The sequence below is a fragment of the Dasypus novemcinctus genome, chromosome 4 (assembly GCF_030445035.2).
Source record: "Dasypus novemcinctus isolate mDasNov1 chromosome 4, mDasNov1.1.hap2, whole genome shotgun sequence".
Lineage (NCBI taxonomy): Eukaryota > Metazoa > Chordata > Mammalia > Cingulata > Dasypodidae > Dasypus > Dasypus novemcinctus.
The window spans coordinates 73,938,724-73,959,220 of record NC_080676.1 but is presented as its reverse complement, the minus strand read 5'-3'; the positions used below and the strand labels follow the sequence as shown (position 1 = coordinate 73,959,220).

At 36.0% G+C, this 20,497-nt stretch overlaps 1 protein-coding gene across 7 annotated transcripts in view; it reads right to left on the bottom strand.

Annotated features, from left to right (window-relative positions):
• LRCH3 (leucine rich repeats and calponin homology domain containing 3) overlaps window positions 1–20,497 on the bottom strand; it is a 129,127-nt gene that overhangs the window by 54,235 nt on the left and 54,395 nt on the right. For all 7 annotated transcript variants that reach the window (XM_058295652.2, XM_058295654.2, XM_058295657.2 and 4 more), the window contains exons 2-8: window positions 18,626–18,770; window positions 16,242–16,368; window positions 12,338–12,443; window positions 8,782–8,918; window positions 7,508–7,617; window positions 4,481–4,574; window positions 2,642–2,762 (exon numbers count right to left, since the gene is read on the bottom strand). In XM_058295652.2, the coding sequence (XP_058151635.1) occupies window positions 2,642–2,762; window positions 4,481–4,574; window positions 7,508–7,617; window positions 8,782–8,918; window positions 12,338–12,443; window positions 16,242–16,368; window positions 18,626–18,770 (840 nt within the window). The remainder of the gene's footprint in view (window positions 1–2,641; window positions 2,763–4,480; window positions 4,575–7,507; window positions 7,618–8,781; window positions 8,919–12,337; window positions 12,444–16,241; window positions 16,369–18,625; window positions 18,771–20,497) is intronic.

Genomic DNA, 20,497 nt, shown 5'->3' with positions numbered 1-20,497 from the left:
GACCACAGACCCTTAAGTGAAATCCTCATTCAAAAAAGAAAGCTCTTCTCATACAGTATAATGGATTTCTGGAAAATCAAAGTCATTTCTCCCTTATAACTGGCCCTTAAATATTAAACATTAGGATGTGGTAATTCAAACCAAAGTAATATTGAATGGAACGCTAAAATCAAGAAGCACAATGGTAATGTTTGGATATACTCATAGTGGCAACAATTAAAAACTACAGCTGGGGGGGTACTGAGTTCCTGGCCGGGGTGCTCTGTCGTGGTCCCTAGGGGAACAGCGGCAGTCCCCCAGGTGCAATGGTAAGGACCAGGAAGGAATGAGTTTCCAACACTGAGAGCATGATACTAATGACTATGCTTGTGAGCCTATATGCCTGAAATAAGAACAAGGCCTAGAGCAGCACTGTGCCTGGGAATTTCCTCCTGACAGCCTTTATGTTATGCAAATGTGGCCAGTCTCGAAGCCAAACTCAGCATGTAGATGCAGTGCATTCCCCCCAGCGTGGGACATGACACCCGGGGATGAGCCTCCCTGGCACCGAGGGATCACTACCAAATACCAGCTGAAGATGGAACTAGAAAATGACCTTGAATTAAAGGTTCAATGCGGATCAGCAGAATATCCCTGTCTACATATAATACCATGACTTTAAAATGCTGTTTGACCTAATGTAAGGGGAAATGGAAAGCATAAATGAGTTTATATGGCTACAAGTCTCTAAAAAAGAGTCTGGAGGCTGTCAGAAGGATTGCCCTTATGCACAACTGAGCAGAGTCTAAGAGACAGATAAAGTAGATACAATCCCCAGGTACTGGTTCCTGTGAGGGCTAAAGAGACCCACGGGTTCTATGGTCATGGCAGATGGGGTTCACTGCCATGTCAGATGGCCCTTCTTTGCAGCTGGTGTTTCTGCATGATGGAACTGGACTCAGATGGGATCTCTTTTCATAAGACTTTCATCCTACTTTACTGGAATTGTAGTTGGTGTTGGGGTTTAAGATATATTTAGGGGATTTGAATCTCTGGACTGACAATAGGATAGCCAGGCCCTGAGCGTCAACAGACTCCAGCTCCTACAATCTGATTTATTGGACTCACCTCACTCAGCTAAGATGGAGTTGAAGAAGGACAACCACCACACCATGGAGCCTAGAGTGCCTACAACTGAAAGCAGGAGGATTGCATCCAGTATCCATGTGGAATCTGAGCCTCCTCCTGACATAGAGGTGCAACGGACACAACCAATCCAAGGCCCATAGAGAAAAGGTGGCATTGGAGTGGGAAAAGCGGAAATGGTGGTTGATGGATATGGGGAGTGGCAGGAAGAGATGAGATGTGGAGGCGACTTTGGGACTTGGAGTTGCCCTGGATGGTGCTTCAGGGGCAATCACCGGACATTGTAAATCCTCCCAGGGCCCACTGGATGGAATGTGGGAGAGTAAGGGCCATGATGTGGACCATTGACCATGAGGTGCAGAGATGCCCAGAGATGTACTTGCCGGGTGCAATGGATGTGTCATGATGAGGAGAGTGAGTGTTGCTGGGAAGGGAGTGGTGGGGTGGGGGTGGTGGGGCTGAATGGGACCTCATATATATATATATATTTTTTTTTAATGTAACATTTTTACAAAATCAATTAAAAAAATAAAAATAAAATAAAATAAAATGAAAAAAAAAAATCAAGAAGCACAAAAAGCAGAAAGAGCTTTGTCTGTTAATGAACTACAAAAAGAACCATATATTTCAAAATGCCAGAGTAAGGAAAACTGGGATCCAAATGCCCTTGAAGAGCACAATTCCAGATTAAAGAGATTAAAGAATAGGTAAATATCAAGAAATTCACTGAATTAGAATGACTATAATCTCTAAAAAGGAGAATGGTACTTCAAAGAAGATCACAGGTAAATCAAGATAAACAAAAGATTTATTCTACGTGGAACTTCTTTGAAAAAGTTTCCCCCAAAACAAAAATGAGATAGAACTATTATATTCTACCTATAAACCTAAAAACTGACAAATTTAAATTTAATCCCAATGGAAAATATTTTTTCAATCAATTATAAAAGAGGAAGTCTTTAAAAAGAAGAGAGAAGATGCTACAGAGACAAAAACAACAAGAGTGGATGTGAAAGAGACTGCTTTAAAAAGTTAAAGTGGGGAAGCGGACCTGGCCCAATCAATAGGGTGTCCGTCTACCACATGGGAGGTCCACGGTTCAAACCCCGGGCCTCCTTGACCCGTGTGGAGCTGGCCCACGCGCAGTGATGATGCACGCAAGGAGTGTCCTGCCACACAGGGTTGTCCCTGCATGGGGGAGCCTCATGCACAAGGAGTGCACCCCGAAAAGAGAGCCACCCAGCATGAAAGAAAGTGCAGCCTGCCCAAGAATGGCGCCGCACACACGGAGAGCTGAGGCAGCAAAAGATGACGCAACAAAAAGAAACAGATTCCCGTGCCACTGACAACAACAGAAGCAGACAAAAAGAACATGCAGCGAATGGACACAGAGAGCAGACAACTGGGGGGGGAGGGGGGGAGAGAGAAATAAATAAAATAAATCTTTAAAAAAATAAAAAAATAAAAAGTTAAAGTGATTATAAAGATTTTAAATGTCATTGGTAATTATGTTTACCTCCACCATTTGTAACCACTAAACTGCTGGGATTCTCTTGGTATTGACTTTCTCTTCGTAGTCTCTGTTCTTTAGTAATCTCTGCTACTCGAAGAGGCAGATCTGAAAATTCATCTGTAGGCTTAAAAAAAATAGCAGAGACATTAAAGAAACATTACTTAAAATTTTAGACAATATAGACATGAAAAAACATGGGTACAATATAAGCTAATTAAAACTTAGATTTAATAAAAAATAGCAAGATTCATGACTACAATTATACATATTATATGAGTTTACATTTTATGCATATATGTATCTATATGGACACAGCCACACTTATGTACACATCCACCCTCACATACATATACAAGCAATTCCAAATTCCAAATAGGCTGTGGTCTAAAAGTGAATTTGTTTTGGACTCCCAATGAAACAATGCTATAAATGGCAAATTAACAGTCAAGCTAACAAAAAAAATTTTTTTGTATCTTTTAATCCAATTTTCAGCTAAAATATTATACCTTAACAAATAAAAAAACAGAAAACAATACTAATAGATCAAAATAAAAATATAATTAGCTAAGTTATCTTGAACATGTGGATATTCTTCATTTACGTTCCTGTCTCTTTGCCCTTCTACTTACAGTCCTATTTGTTTCCTCAGCTTCTAACACCCCTTTTTTCATGTCCGCTCAAGACTACCCAGCCCCTCAAATTTCAGGTTTCAGCTGTAAAAGGCTCACTTCCTGGTTGTACTTCAGGATATAAAACTATATAGTACAATAGGGTAGTAAACACATAAAAATGTATACTGTAGGGAAGCAGATTTGGCTCAGTGGATAGAGTGTCTGTCTACCACATGGGAGGTTCAAGGTTCAAACCCAGGGCCTCCTGACCCATGTGATGAGCTGGCCCATGCACAGTGCTGATGTGCGCAAGGAGTGCCATGCCACACAGGAGTGTCCCCCATGTAGGGGAGCCCCACATGCGAGGAGTGTGCCCCATAAAGAGAGTTGCCCAGTACAAGAAAAGTGCAGCCTGCCCAGGAGTGGTGCTGCATACACAGAGAGCTGATGCAGCAAGATAATGCAACAAAAAGAGACACAGGGGACGCGGACTTGGCCCACTGGATAAAGCATCCGTCTACCACATGGGAGGTTCGTGGTTCAAACCCTGGGCCTCCTTGACCTGTGTGGAGCTGGCCCATGCGCAGTGCTGATGACAGCAAGGAGTGCCCTGCCACGCAGGGGTGTCCCCCATGTAGGGGAGGCCCACACACAAGGAGTGTGCCCCGTAAGGAGAGCCACACAGCGTGAAAGAAAGTACAGCCTGCCCAAGAATGGCGCTGCACACACGGAGAGCTGACACAACAAGATGACGCAACAAAACGAGACACAGATTCCTGTGCCGCTGAGAACAACAGAAGCAGACAAAGAAGAACACCCAGCAAATGGACACAGAGAACAAACAAATGGGGGGGGTGGTGGAAGATAAGAGAAATAAATAAAAATAAATCTTAAAAAAAAAAGAGAGAGACACAGATTCCCGGTGCCGCTGACAAGAATATAAGCGGACACAGAAGAACACACAGCAAATGGACACAGAAAGCAAACAACTGGGGTGGGGGAAGCGTGGATGGGGAGATAAATAAATAAATAAATAAATGTATACTGTAAAAAGATGGAAAGGAAATATAATACCACTTTTTTATTGTAGGAATATGTAGGATTTTTGTGCCTCCTTTTGACTTTTCTGTATTTTACATAGTGAGAATCTGAATCCAATTAAGACATTTTGCATTTTCATCACTTAGTTTCTCTTAGGAATTATAACATGCAGAATAGGAGAAACACTTACTTCATTCCCTGACCATCTCTTATCACCACTGTCCACACTATTGAAACCTGAATCAAGGGCTCCGTAAGGGCGAGCTGCGTATAGTTCTTCATGGCTGTCAAAATATGACTTTAGTTGTTAGTGTAAACTTTGATATTTTAAAAATCAATTATCTGAACTAAACCAAATGCAACAGTCATGTAACTATTTAAAACTAAATTAACATTCTTTTAACTTTTTAATATGAAAAATTCAAATATAAACAGAATAGTATAAGGAGCTCATCAGCATAAGTATGAGAACAATGTACTCATAACCCACCTAAAAATATCAATATTCTGCCATTCTTGTTTCATCTATACCTCCATCCACTCCCCATGCCCCCAACTCAATTGTCTTTTGAAGTGAATTTACATATACTGAAATACATACCTCTTAGCTATATAATTTTCATAAACGTGTATACCCTTGTAACATATATCCCTATCATGATGTAGCACTTTTCTACTGTAAGTTTCCATGCATTATTTCCCAGTCAATCCTCACCACCACCACCCTACCCTCACAAATGTGTGCTCCCAAGAGGCAATCAATATTACAATTTTTTCATCTTAGTGTTGTAAGCAAAATAATGGCACCCATCCCCTGTGCCCCAAAGTAGTCCATATTCTAATCCCTAGAGCATGTGAATATGTTATTTTATATGCCAAAAGGGAATAAAGATTGCTTAAAATAAAATGTCCTGGATTATCCAAAAGGACTCAATGTAATCACAAAGGTCCTTAATAGACAAAGAGGGAGGCAGAAGTGGAGTACAGTGTGATGTGATACTGGCTTGAAGATGAGGAACCAGACCATAAGGCAAGGAATGTGGCCTCTAGAATATTAAAAAGACAATAAACAGCTCCTACCCAGAGCCTACAGAAAGGAACGTAAGCATGTCAACACCTTGATTTTAGCCTGGTGAGACCCGTGTCAGACTTCCATCCTTCAAAACTATAGAAAATAAACAAGTGTTGTTTAACCCACCAAGTTTGTGGTAATTTGTTATGGAAGCAATAGAAAACTAATACAAATTAAAAAAAAGAAAAGAAAAGAAAACAATGCAATTGGTTTTACTTATTCTAGAATTTACGAAAATGGAATCATATGTACTCTTCTTTGGTATCTGGTTTGTTTGCTCAGCATTACGTTTGGGAGGTTCATAATATTCACCAGTTACTAGCTATGTGACTTTAACTTGTCGAATCTCTCTCAACTTCATTTTTTCCTCTTAAGTTAAAAAAAATTCACTAGAATTGCTATGAAAATTAAAAGAGAAAAGTATAAGCTAAAGACTTGCACGTAATATTAGCTATCATTATTTTTACTTCTATGAAGAATGCACCCTTACGAGAGAGCATTTCCTGTTAAAAGTTACTAAATCTGCTTCATTTGAGTTGAGTTCACCCATTTTTTTTACATAAAAGATTTATTCTTTTCCCAGGAAAAATAGGAAGTAGGGAAACAGACTACATTTACAACCCACATTAATTTGTAGTTGGTCCTAACCCTTCCTGTACAGCTCTGTCAGAAGCACTTACTGTTTAAACAGGAGAAAAGATTACTGAAATATGGAGGGTACTTTGCATATTTATATACTTAATGGTGTCAAACTGCTATGCTTTTAGAGCTTTCATTGCTATAAAATATCTTATAAAAATTATGAAATATATCCTATAGTCATAAAGAATATCTCTATCATACATGGCTTTTAAAAAAATGACAGGACATTATTATCAATACCTCTGAACTTCCCTTAACCTCCTTCTACACTGATTCTTTAACATGCATCTGCTTTCTAGAATTTTCTCTTTTGCCTTTTAAATCACTTTTTTTTTTCACTTGTTATGTGCATTTAGAAACTCTACTACAATGGAAATTTGTTAATATGTTTTGGACTAAAAAACTGATAAGCAATCTCATTAGGACTGTGCTTTTAAGCAAGGTTTGACAAGTTTGAAGAGAAGGTCTGGGGAAGCTGAAGTGGCTCAAGCAGCTGAGCACCCACCTCCCACATGGGAGGTCCTGGGTTCCGTTTTCAGTGCCTCCTAAAGAAGAGGAGCAGACAATGAGCAGACAGACAAGGGAGCCATCTGGGGGGCAGGGATTACATTTTTTTAAAAAGGAAATTTAAACAATAAATAAACAGCAAGCAAAACAAAAAACCAACTCAGGGAAGCCGATGTGGCTCATGGTTGAGTGTCAGCTTCCCACATATGAGGTCCCAGGTTCAATCCCTGGACCAAGTACTTCCAAAAAAAAAGAGGTGGCCTAAGGGTTCTCTTCTGAGCAAAGCCCATGAGCATTACTGTGCTTTCATTGGGGTATTTATTTTACCTGTTTAAAGGCCTTTTGAATTTAATTCCTGCTACTTAAGATTGCTCCTGATGCCTGGAGTTGCCAAGTAGACGACCTTATGAGATAGTTGCTTTAATGTAGCTGAGGGATTCAAAGACTCAAAGAGTCCAAGGTAACATTAAAAGCCATACCAAGTTTAACCTCTTCAGTACCTGTCGGCAAATGAAGCCCAAAAAGACTGAGTAACTTGCCTTAAATCAGAAAGCTAATGGCAGCTAGTGGTAGAACTAGCGGTTCATATTCAAGTTGCACAGACCAGTGGTTTCAACTGAGGTAATTTTGCTCCCTCTACCCAGGGGACAGCTGGTAATGTCTGAACACATTTTTGTTTGTCACACTGGGAGGGTGCTACTGGTATTTTGTGGGTAGAAGCCAGGGATGCTGCTAAACCTCTTATAATATACAGGACAGTCTCACAACAAAGAATTATTGGTTGAAAAAGTCAATACTGCTGAGGTCAAGAAACCCTGATAGAACTATACTTTGCGAATTCTTTGTAATAAATCTACACTTAAAACAAGCATTTTGAGATTGAGTGTTAAACAGATTATTTCCCCTTAGTTAAACATTCAGGTAGATTTAAGGAACCAATTTATTTGGTTCTCTGTGAAATGGAAAATGATAGATGAAAGAATAGAATATACTCACCAGGAGCCAAAACCCAAGTGTCTTCTATCATAATCTGGCAGATCTGGAGCAATCTTACAAGCTTGTCTGTTCAGGTATTTAAATATATGGACTTTGCCTTTGATACATATCTAAATAAAGTAACATATAAATGCAACCAAATTATTAGTCATCTGAAATACACATATTCCTTTTTAAAAAATCAAGCTAGTCTTTTAAAGGTCAATTCAAAACAGACATTACTATTAAATACATACACTATTAAAAACCTAGCACCCTTATAATAACAAATTATGTTATTTGATTCAGTGTTATTTCATGCATTTATAATATAGGTTTTTGTTTTTTAGTCATTGATAAGTCTCAGTAACATATGAAAAATAAGATTATAAATACTGTTAAAATACCAAGTAAACATACTGATCAGATTTGCATAGTTAAGGATTTAAAAGCATTTCTGACCCCCCACATGGATTATATTGACAATTTTTGCCTCTGGAAATGCAAAAATAAAGTAAAATTATGCTTTCTATTCTTGCTCTCTGTAAGGGTGAAGAGCTGGGAATGATTAAATATAAAAGTTATATATATTTATGTTACTATCTATTGACATCTGTTCCAGATAGTAAAAACATAAATTCTTTAAATTATGAGATTCCTTATATATTTATGAAGTTTTACCCAAAATAAAGTTTTCTTGTTGTTGCACAAATTACTATCAGCTTAGAAAGATCAAGAGTAATTTGCAGAGAAAAAAAGTGAAAAAATACATGGATTGGCAAAAATCTAATAGATTGTTGGACTTTTAGAATCCATATAAAGCTACTGTATAATTACTTTAATAGTAAATAGCTTCATTTTCATCACTGATAAATAAATGACTAAATTGGCTAAATGAGGAGCGTATGATTTCGGAAAACAGGAAGGCACAGAAACAATGGTACAAGAAATGCATTGAGAATTTTAAGTTTTGAAAGCTGAGTGTTTTTATGTGTTTCTAGCATTCGCATTGCTTCCATTCAAGTTTTATTAGAAAAATATTAAGAAATCAACTCAAACTTTATTAGAAAAAATTTGAAGAAAAAATTCAACTTTAAAAGAATGCCAATTTAGTAAATCGAAAAAGACTTCTGGAAAAATCTATTTTTCAACCCATTTATTTAAGGCTTCTAAAAATACATATGTATGTGAAGTTATTTTAAAAGAATTTAATTTCTTTTAAATGCACATCAGTTAAATTTAAAATTTCATCCTCTAACCAAAAAAGTTTATATTTTTAATTCAATTATGATTACCTGTGCAGGAGGAGTCTGTAGTGGATTGTTATCTAGGATAATCATCTGTAGGTGCCTGAGGTTCCGATAACAAACAGGGATTGTTGTAATTTTATTGCAGGAGAAGTCTAACTTTATTAAAGGCAACTCTGCCAGTTCTGCATGGAGGTGAAATGGAAATTAATATTTAATAAAATTTTAAAAGTAGACAATTAAAAATCTGAAAATGAAATACTATCTTTTTAATACTGCAAATTTAGAACATATCTAAATTAACCTTAAAATCTTTTTGTTTCTAAAGACCAAAAATTTTTTAAAGATCCAAAGTAATTTTTACAGAAAATTCTAGTTAAATAATGTGCATTAACATAGGTATTTACTTAAACTCTTTTTAAAATATTATTAAATGTACAATAAAGGATTAAAGAGGGCATAACTTTGCAAGAACAAAGAGAAGGAATAATAACAACAAATGTCTGAATATTAGAAAGCAAAAAGAAGATGTATTAACCAATGAAGCAAAGTGGTGTAAAATGAAATCCATAGATGAGAATACTAATAAAAAGCAAGCTCTTTGACGCCAGAGAACTGTAGATAATCTTAGAAACTGAGAACTGAGAACATTCTCTCATGAACAATAAATATATAATACTAATACAAGGTGTTAATAATAGGGTAGGTTGGGGCAAAATACACCAAATATAAGATATGTGCTATAGTTAGCAATATTTTAATTATGCTCTTTCATAGTTTGTAACAAATATTTCAGAACAATGCAAGGTGTTGGTGGTGGGGAGATGTGTGGGAACCTTGTATGAGGACACATATGTTTGTTTTGTATATTCACAAGTTTTACTATACACTTACTGTTTATGCATCTTTATATATGAATAATATACTTAAAATATATATATATTTTAAAAAAAGAAAGACCTCTGATAAAAGTAACCATATGGGTAGTTATAAATGCCAGTACTATTATACTGTTTGTTTTTTGGGGGGTATGTAACACTACTTTTTAATTCTTACAGGTTCTAAAATGCAAATACATAAAAAGTAATGATAAATTTATGGTCAAGTAGACAAAAAGAAATGAAAAGGAAGTTAGAATGTATAATTCAAAAAATCAAATAAATATGAAAGTAGGCATTAATGGAAGAATTGAGGGTTGAAAAAGATATAGGACTTACAAAAAATTAGCAAAATAGCAGAAGAAAGTTCTGCATCATCAGTAGTGACTTTAAATGTAAATGGATTAAACTTTTTAGTCAAAAGGTAGACATTGGTAGAATGGATAAAGAGGCATGATCCAACTAATTGCTGTTTACAAGTGGCTCACCTTAAATGCAAAGACATAAGTAGGCTCAAATGAAAGGATGGTCAAAAATGTACTATGCCAACAGTAACCAAATGAAAGTTGGGAGCTATACCAGTATCAGGTAAACAAGACTTTAAACCAAAAACTGTTATGAGGCACAAAGAAATTAACTAGATATTGATAAAGGCGTCGATTAGACAAGATATAAATATACATGTGCCTACTGGCAAAGCCCCTAAATATATGAAGCAAATGCTGATAGATTTGAAGGGAGAAACAGATAGTTGTACATTAATAGGAGGAAACTGCAACATGAAACTTTCAATAATGGATAGAACATTTAGACAAAAGATCATTAAGGAAACAGAAGACTTGAATGATACTATAAACCAACTAGACCTAACAGACATATTTAGAACACTGCACTCAACACCAGCAGAATACATATTCCATTCTAAGTGTACATGGATCATTCTTCAGGACAGATCATATGTTAGATCACAAAACAAGCCTCAATAAGTTAAAAAATATTGAAATCACACAATGTACCTTCTCCAACTACAACGGAATGAAGCTAGAAATCAATAAAGGAGGGAGAAATTTAAAATTAAAAATATGTGGAAATTATCAGTAAGCAATGCCTCAATCAGAGTTGCTCCTGTTAGCTCAAGAGACATCTGGATACTATAGGCAGGGCACACAACCCCAGGAAAAAGGCACCCTGTCGGTAAGGCTTATCTCAATGTTTGTTAACCTATTTCCCCAATGTAACAGGTCAGATCATTTATAATTTCCCCATACATGGTTCTTCTGCCCCTTTTATTTGAACCTATAATTAGCACTATACTTGTTCAATATATGTCCCAGAGACTTAAATCTCTGGTCTTTCATATGCTCAGGAGAGTTGCAGCCAACATCTACTCTCCAGTTCACTGGACTCACCCAGGACAACCAAGAAAATAATGATGACGACAACCCCCATCCCAAAAAACAGAGAGTACCTAAACTGCAAACAAGACAGTTCTATCCATATGGGATCTAAGCCCCCTCTCAACTGGAAAAGAAGAATGAAGTTTGAGGACTCACATTTCCTAATCTTAAATCTTATCACAAAGCCAAAGTAATCAAAACAGCAGATACTAACTCACGAACAGGCAAACGAACCAATGGAATTGAACTGAGAGGTCAGAAATTAACCCTCACATGTATGGCCAACTGATATTTGGCAAGAGGGCAAAGGCCACTCAATTGGTAAAGAATAGTCTCTTCAACAAATGGTACTAGAAAAACTGGATCTCCATTTGCAAAAGAAAGAAGGTAGACCCTCTATCTCATACTATATACAAAAATCAATTTAAAATAGATCAAAGACCTAACTATAAGAGGTAGAACACTTATAGAACAAAATATAGGACAGTATCTTTAAGATCTCATTTCCAGTTAAGAATAAGGTTATTAAGTTCAGGTCCAAGTCCATTTTAAAGTTTGTGCTAATTTTGAGAGTATTTTTCATTGTAGTAAACTATCCTGTTATCAAAAACATGTTATATTAACGCCAGCAGTTATTCTTACTTGAAATTTCCATGGCGGTGAACTTGGCCCAGGGGTTAGGACGTCCATCTACTACATGGGAGGTCCACGGTTCAAACCCCGGGCCTCCTTGACCCATGTGGAGCTGGCCCATGCACAGTGCTGATACGCGCAAGTAGTACCGTGCCACGCAGGGGTGTCTCCCGCATAGGGGAGCCCCACGCGCAAGGAGTGTGTCCCATAAGGGGAGCCGCCCAGCGCGAAAGAAAGTGCAGCCTGCCCAGGAATGGTGCCGCACACACAAAGAGCTGACACAACAAAAAGAAACACAGATTCCCATGCTGCTGACAACAACAGAAGCGGACAAAGAAGAAGACACAGCAAATAGACACAGAGAACAGACAACCGGGGTGGGGGGGAGGGGAGAGAAATAAATAAATAAATAAATCTTTAAAGAAAAAAAAAAGAAATTTCCAGTGATGCCATCCTAATTTATATATCATATCAGTAGACAGAATCTAAAAATAAAATCATTGTCTGTTGTTATTAGAGCCTTTAAGTGAAGAATTTAACTTTCAATATCCACAATGGAACAGATAACACTTCTAAATAAGCCATTAAATTTCAAATATTGGCCATAACTTTATACATTTTTGCCATGTGCCTATCAGTCAGAGATCTTTAAAATAAAAAGACAAATAATAAAAAAATGATTTCACCATTTCTTACCTTCAGGCAAACGTATTAAGTGATTTCTTCTTATGTTAAGGTCCCTCAAGGCCTCTAAATTACCAATTTGAGAAGGTATTGTTTGAATTTCATTGCAGCTCACATCCTATATCAAAAGGATACAAAGTAAAGAATTGTTCTAATTACAAATCTGTCTGATTTAAACTATATGTAAAATGAGGTTGGATAAGATAATACCTAAGGTCCCTCTCAGTTGTAAAATAAATAAATATGATTCTGCATCCAAGAATAATTCCATAGTATGTGCTAGCATCTAATTTTAAAAATCTAGAATTTTTACTGATTCTGTATATGACTTTTTTTATTCATTTATTTTATTTATTTATTTTTATTTTTTAAAGATTTATTTATTTCTCTCCCCTTCCCCCCCACCCATTGTGTACTCTCTATCCATTCACTGTGTTTTCCTGTGTCTGCTTGCATTGTCAGGCAGTACTGGGAAACCGCGTCTCTTTTTTTGTTTCGTCATCTTGCTGCATCAGCTCTCTGTGTATGTGGTGCCACTCCTGGGCATGCTGCGCTTTTTTCACACAGGGCAGCTCTCCTTGCAGGGCATACTCCTTGCGTGTGGGGCACCCTTACGTGTGGGCACCCCTGTGTGGCATGGCACTCCTTGCACGTGGCAGCACTGCGCATGGGCCAGCTTACCACATGGGTCAGGAGGAGCTGGGTATCAATCCCCAGACCCTCCATATGGTGGGTGAATGCTCTATCAGTTGAGCCAGGTCCACTTCCCCGTATATGACTTTTTTGAGCAGAACTAAAATCAAATGAATTAAGATAAGGATAGGTAGTTTAAAAATCAGATTTAGGAGAGCTGATGTAGCTCAGTGGTCGAGCACCTGCTTCCCATGTACAAGGTCCTGGTTTCAACCCTTGATAACTCCTTAAAAAATAAAATAAATAATAAAACAATAAAAATCAGATTTAATGAAAACGTTGGTGAACAGATAGAATACATGAAACTATAAGACCAGATTTACCTAGGACAATATTTTAATTTTATATTGATCTAATGAAACTAGAAAAAACAAAATAAAGATAAAAATTATAATGATAAAATTATCTGAAGGAAATTCCAATTTTAAAATACTGGTTCAGGCATTAAAGAATATAAAATAAAATTGCATTGAAGATGACACAGATTATTCTTTATCAAACTGAATATGAGTAGGAAAAAATAAACTACAGATAATTCCAAAGGCTATGGAAAAAAGAGATACATTTCTATAAACATCTGATCTACCTGATTCTAGTATAAGTATTAGATAGTACTTCTAGTATACTGGTTTAAAAGATTGATTCCAGTTCTGAAAAGAAATTTTGTCTATGTGCAGGTTCCAAGACTGATAAAAATTCAGAATTCTATAATTCTGAGAGCATTTGTAAACCTATAATCACATGTAGCACTGGGAAACTAAGCTACCTAGGTTAATAAAAGGTCCTAGCTGCCACAGTGAGAGTCACCTTACTACTTAAAATTCTTTAAATATAGGAGTCTAATGAATATATTGCACATTTACAATTTTGAAAAGACCACTTACTTAAAACTTCAATAAGCTCCAGGTATTATTTTTTAATATATTCCAAAATATTCTTTGAGAAAATAATACTATTTTTAGCCTTTCCATCAGTTACTAACTGAAGTAGAATTGGAAGCTTAGACTTCTTAATCCAATGCTCCAGCCATCAAAGCTAAAAGAATTCTTAAAAGAGGTGAAAGGGTAGGAAAACCGAGCGTGAGTCAAAAGGCAATGGCAATTTGTAAATGTTCTCTTAGAAAGTATATATGTTGAAAGACAGTTGTTTACTTCCACTTAAAAATAAAGGGGGAAAATGGGAAGAGGTAATAGGATGTTACAGAAAGATGATCAGGTGGAATTCAGTTTTGGAGTTACTAATTCTTACTCTGCCATAAGCTCCTTGTATCACTGAGAGCATTCCTTAACTTTTTCCGCAGTAAGTTAAAGGTAGCCTTTGCAAGACATATCTACTTTTTAAGTATTCAGAATTCAATTAGGGAAGCAGTTGTGGCTCAATTGATAAGAGCGCCTGCCTACCATATGGAGGGTCCAGGCTTCAATACCCAGGGCCTCCTGACCCATGTGGTGAGCTGGCCCACACGCAGTGCTGCTGTGCGCAAGGAGTGCTGTGCCACGCAGGGGTGTCCCCCACGTAGGGGTGCCCCACACGCAAGATGTACACCCCGCAAGGAGAGCTGCCCTGTGTGAAAAAAGCGCAGCCTGCCCAGAAGTGGTAGCACACACACACAGAGTTGCCTCAACAGGATGACACAACATCAACAAAAAAAATGATACAGTTTTCCGGTGGCACGTGACAAGAATGCAAGCAGACACAGAAGAACACAGAGCAAATGGACAGAGAGCCAACAACGGGGGGGTGGGGGGAAGCGGAGAGAAATTAATAAAAATAAAATAAAAAAAGAATTCAATTAGTAGAAAGAGAAAATTTAAATAACTTGAAAATAGAAATTTGAATCAGGAGCATGATTTACAAATATACAATATTTTCTAAATTATTTCCTAAGTCTAATTGATTAGCTCTATAAACAATGGTCTAGAATCTAGACTCTAGATTTAATACATTTGTGATTCTTTTACATGTCTCTTAGAATTCAGCCAAGAAAAAAAAGTGAGCTTAAAATGTACAAGTTTCTATTTGGAATTTGATGGAAATGTTTTGGTAATGGATAGTGGTGATGATAGTACAAACACTGTGAATGTAATTAACAGCATTGAAATATCTATCTGAATCTGGTTAAAAGGGGGAAATGTTAAGATTGTATATATGGTACTAGAATAAAAAATTTTTTAAAAATCCATGGAACTGTACAACACAGTGAACACTGGACTACAATTAATAGTACAATTATTAAAATGTGCTTTCATCAATTGTAACAAATGTTTCACACCAATGCAATGTATTAATAGGGTGATATATAGGAATCCTGTATTTGACGAATGATTGTTCCATGAACCTGCAACTTCTCCTAAGGAAAAAAGTGAGCTAATTTGTGGTCCAACTAGATTAAATGCGTATTTTTTCTCTTTATGATGTTCATCTTTTTTAATAAACACTCCCAAATCTCAATAGACATAATTGTAATTGATCATTTCAGAAATAAGAACAAGACGATAATGTTAAAAACATGGGCTTTGGAGTTAAACTGACTGGTTTCAAATTCTTTTCCTGTTATGTAATCTTGACCAAATTACTTACCCTGCCTGAGCCCTAATTTCCTTAGCTGTGAAAAGAAGAAAATTATAGTATTCAACTCATGTTATTATGATGATCAAATGAGAAGTTTTATTCCCATACCCAGAACATAAATACTTAAGAGGTATTATCTTATTGTTATAATAAGGAGTTGTAAGTTAAAGAGTTTAATTAGTTAAGGAGTTCAGTTACGTGTCTTAGAAAATATATGGCAGTAAAGTGTAGTTTACTTTAGAGTAGAATTTAAGTTCTAAAGACCACATGTAAAGCAAAAAATAAGCTTGACCTCTGAAGTGTCCGCTCCCCTAGAGGGGCTAACAAAAAGTCAGAATATTGATGGTATTAACAAAACTTAATTTAAAGAATTCAAATGGATTATTAACTTTTATCTCAAATGTGCAAATCCTGAATAGAACAGTAGGCCCCATTTCATGTGGACCTACTAAACTTTTACTTTCAGTTCTTTCTTAATTGTGTGCTTAAGCACTAGGATACTGATAACTCAGTAAAACTTCATTAATAATACTAGAAAATAACTCAAAACCACATCTTATTAATGGGTTTTTAATCACATAAAAGTATGATTTGACTATGTATTATAAATATGTATATATTGGACAATCAAAAAAATAAAATATGAACTTACAAGTTCTGTCAAATGTCTGAGATGTCCAATTTCTTCTGGAAGTGAGACTAATTTGTTATTACTAGCAATTAAGACTTTCAATGGTAAATTGCATAAGTGTACTGGCAATGTTGATAGTTGGTTCCGACTAAATGGGTAAGGTAAAAAAAGAGAACAGAGTCAGAGTCCACCAATGAAGAAAAGTTTTCCAACTTTTCCATTCCACATTCAGTAAAAGGACAAGTTTAAGTCCTGCAAGACACAAAGACAATATTAGATTTGAGATCTGGTCTTCATTTCACTGCTTGTCAGTTTTAGGGTTTTCAGTAGAGCATTGAAATGATCTGCATCTTAAAAGATTCTTCATCTGTAAATTTGAGATCTTAATAACTCCCTAGCTACCTTACAAGGGTGCTGCACCATAAAATTGCTTTGTAAATAATGAAGTGCTCTATAAACACAGTATAGGGAAACGGACTTGGCCCAGTGGTCAGGGCGTCCGTCTACCACATGGGAGGTCCGCGGTTCAAACCCCAGGCCTCCTTGACCCGTGTGCAGCTGGCCCATGCGCAGTGCTGATGCACGCAAGGAGTGCCCTGCCACGCAGGGGTGTCCCCCGCATAGGGGAGCCCCATGAACAAGAAGTGCGCCCCATAAGGAGAGCCGCCCAGCGCAAAAGAAAGTGCAGCCTGCCCAGGAATGGCGCCGCCCACACTTCCCGCTGACGACAACAGAAGCGGACAAAGAAACAAGGCGCAGCAAATAGACACCGAGAACAGACAACCGGGGGAGGGGGGGAATTGAGGGGGGAATTAAATAAAATAAATAAATCTTTTTAAAAAATAAATAAATAAATAAACACAGTATAGCATTTTGTTAAAGTAAAATTTATGTAAGAAAAAAATGATAAAAAGGGGATATAATTATTATCCTTTTCTTTTCCTTCAGAAGAAGAATTATAGACAAAATTTTTAGTAGTCAACTTCCCTCAGCATTAAAACATTCTAACCAAATGTATATAAATGACCCAAATGTAGCTCTATGGAAAGAAAGTGGCAGGTTGTGATTTCAAATATAATCATATCAAGTTAGTTATAGATAAGGAATCTTCCTATTTATACAAAAATTTTACATAAATCAGAACCCAAAATAAAATAATAAAACACATCTATCATTAGGATAAAAATAAAGGAACAGTTGTAGCTTAGTGGTTGAGGGCCTGCTTTGCTGGCACCTCCTTAAAAAAACAACAACAACAAAAACTAAAATTTTGCTTATGTAGATTTGACCTCTTAATTCTTAGAACCAATTGCCACCCTTTACCCCCCAACACCCCTATTTCAAGATCTTTTGCTGACTAGACTAATACAGATCACGAGCCTTTAAACCTTTTTTTCCTTTTTTTTTTTTTAGGAGGTACTGGGGACTGTACATAGGACCTCGTACATGGGTAGTAGGTGCTCAACCACTTGAGTCACATCTGCTCCCCTAATTTTTTTTTTTTAGGTACTGGGGGGGCTAGTTATTGAACCTGGGACCACATATGTGGTACAGCCATGCTCAGTCACTTGAGCTACACCAGCTGCCTCCCCTAAATCTTTTCAATCCCATAATTCTACTCCTAGAAAGGTACCTTAAGGTAATAGAAAAGTAAATATTCACATAAAAAGATGCTGTATTAGTATTACTTTTATCTTGGCAAAAACCTGGAAGAAACAAAATATCTGACAAGAATTGGGGTTTTACAAGTATATCACCTATACAGTAAAATAATTATATGAAAGTATTTCCAAAAATATTACATAAAGGTAAAAACATTTAAGAATCTGACTAAAAGTTTGGAAAAACAGAAGGAAATAAATCAAAATGTTTTATCTGGAGTCATATGATTATAGAGGATCCTTTCCTTCTTTATACTTAGGTACATTTGTACATTTTCTCCAATTAACATATACAACTTTTATAATGAAAGAAAACAACAAAAAAAGTTCTACAAGATGTGAAAAATGAAGTAGATGAGTTGAATAAATGCATTACAGTTTCAGAACCTAACATGCAAAAATACATGGTCATAAGAACCACATGAAGGTTATTAACATGTAAATAAAGGGCATGTAATTCAGATCTATCATTTCCACTTGATGAAATGTACTTGAAAATGTAATTGCAGAACCACAGTTACAAGACTGCTGCAAGTTTATCAGGCTAATAGCTAAGCAGGGTTTGTTAATTACTGCAAAGCCAAAGAAGAAAGGGAGAAACTTGAATGACATTCGAAGTATAGCCTATGATGCTATATAAACACTGCTGATATGAATGGATAATGCAGAGTTAGTGAAAGGGAAGAAAGAATTGAAAAGACCACATAAAACCAGAAATTAAAGACAAAAAAACAACACTTTTACCTGATATTTAAGAATGTTAGAGCCTGTAGGTTTAGAATTCCTTCTGGAATATACCGAATACAATTTTGATACAAGTTGAGATTCTCAAGGGAAACAAAGTGACATGCTTCTATAGGAATTTCTGAAAGGCGGTTTCGTGACAGGTCTGAAAGGAAAAAAAAATTAAATTTAAAATCAGTTCTTGAACTTATTTTAATTGAAATGTTAAATAAATAAGCAAGTGTTATGATTGAATTCCTCAGAGTTCTTATTGTGGAGATTGGTACAAAATAAGCAAATATACATTAACTAATTGAATTGATTACTTTAACATAGCCTCTAAACCTGTTGCTGGGAAATGCTGATTTATTATGAGTCTCCATATATACCAAAAAAAAAAAAAAGACCATTATTCTTTGTGAGTAATACAAGTTCAAGGCCCAAAGTTACCTAAAGGATCATATCACTAAGTTCCAAGTACACTAGGAAACGAACATATTCTTTTAATTTCCACTTATTTGTGAATTTTTCTTTCTCCCTCTATTACTGATTTCCAGCATCATTCCATTCTGGTAACGGAATATATATTTAATGATTTCAATATTTTTTAATTTATTAAGATTTTTTTTGTGACCCAACATTTGGTCTATCCTGGAGAATGATCCATGTACACTCTAGAAGAATGGGTACTCTATATCTGTTGGGTGCAGTGTTCTGTATATGTCTGTCAGGTCTAGCTGGTGTAGTGTCTTGTTCAAGTCCTGTACTTCCTTACAGATCTTCCATCTAGACATTTTATCCATTATTGAGAGAGATGTGTTAAAGTTTCCTACTATTAATCTAGAACTGTCAATTTCTCTCTTCAAATCTGTCAGTATTCGCTCCATCTATTTTAGGGCACTGTTCTTAGGTGCATATATTAGTAACTGTTACATCTTTTTGTTCAACTGTCCCCTTTATCAAGTATGTAATGACCATCTTTGTCCCTCATAACTGTTTTTGACAAAGTCTACCTTATCTGATATTAGTAAAACCATCCCAGGTCTCTTTTGGTTACTACTTGCAAGCTATAATTACATCTCTGACTTTAAGGTAAGTCTCCTGCAGACAGGAAAAAGTTGGGTCATGCTTTTTTATCCATTCTATCAACTGTTTGCCTTTTTAGAATAAATTTTGTTGATACATATTAATAGAGCATACAATTCATCCCAAGTGTACAATCAGTGGTATTTGCTATAATCACATAGTTGTGCATTCATCACTTCAATCATTAGAGCATTTTCATTGTATCAATAATAATAAACAAAAAAACACACAGGCAAACAAACAAACAAGAAACCTCTCAAATCTCTCTATGCTTCCCCCACTGTACATAGCTACTCTTTCTGGCTATCCTATCTAAAGTGTATAATCAATGCCTTTTAGTATAATCACAATGTTTAACATTCATCATTTCAAAAATTTTAAAACAATTTCATTACTCCAAAAAGACTCCAAAACCCTTTAGCATTCCTTTTTCAGACCTACAAAACAATTAATCTCCTTCATCTTTATAAATAGACTTATATTTACATTTTATATAATGAAATTATACCATATGTAGTATTCTGCATCTGGTCTCCTTCACTTAGTATAATGTGTGGAACTTTTTGCCTGATATTAACATTGTGCAGTGTTAACTTATATTAGTTCAGCTTCAAGGAAAAATGGTCTTATATATACAATTCTACCCATATTCGTATTTCACATAATATATTTAGTTCATAATAGGGCAATCATACAGTATTTTTCCTGTTGTGTCTGGCTTGCTTCACTCGACATAATGTCCTCCAGGTTCATCCATATTGTCATATGTTTCAGGACTTCATTTCTTCTTACAGCTGCATAATATTC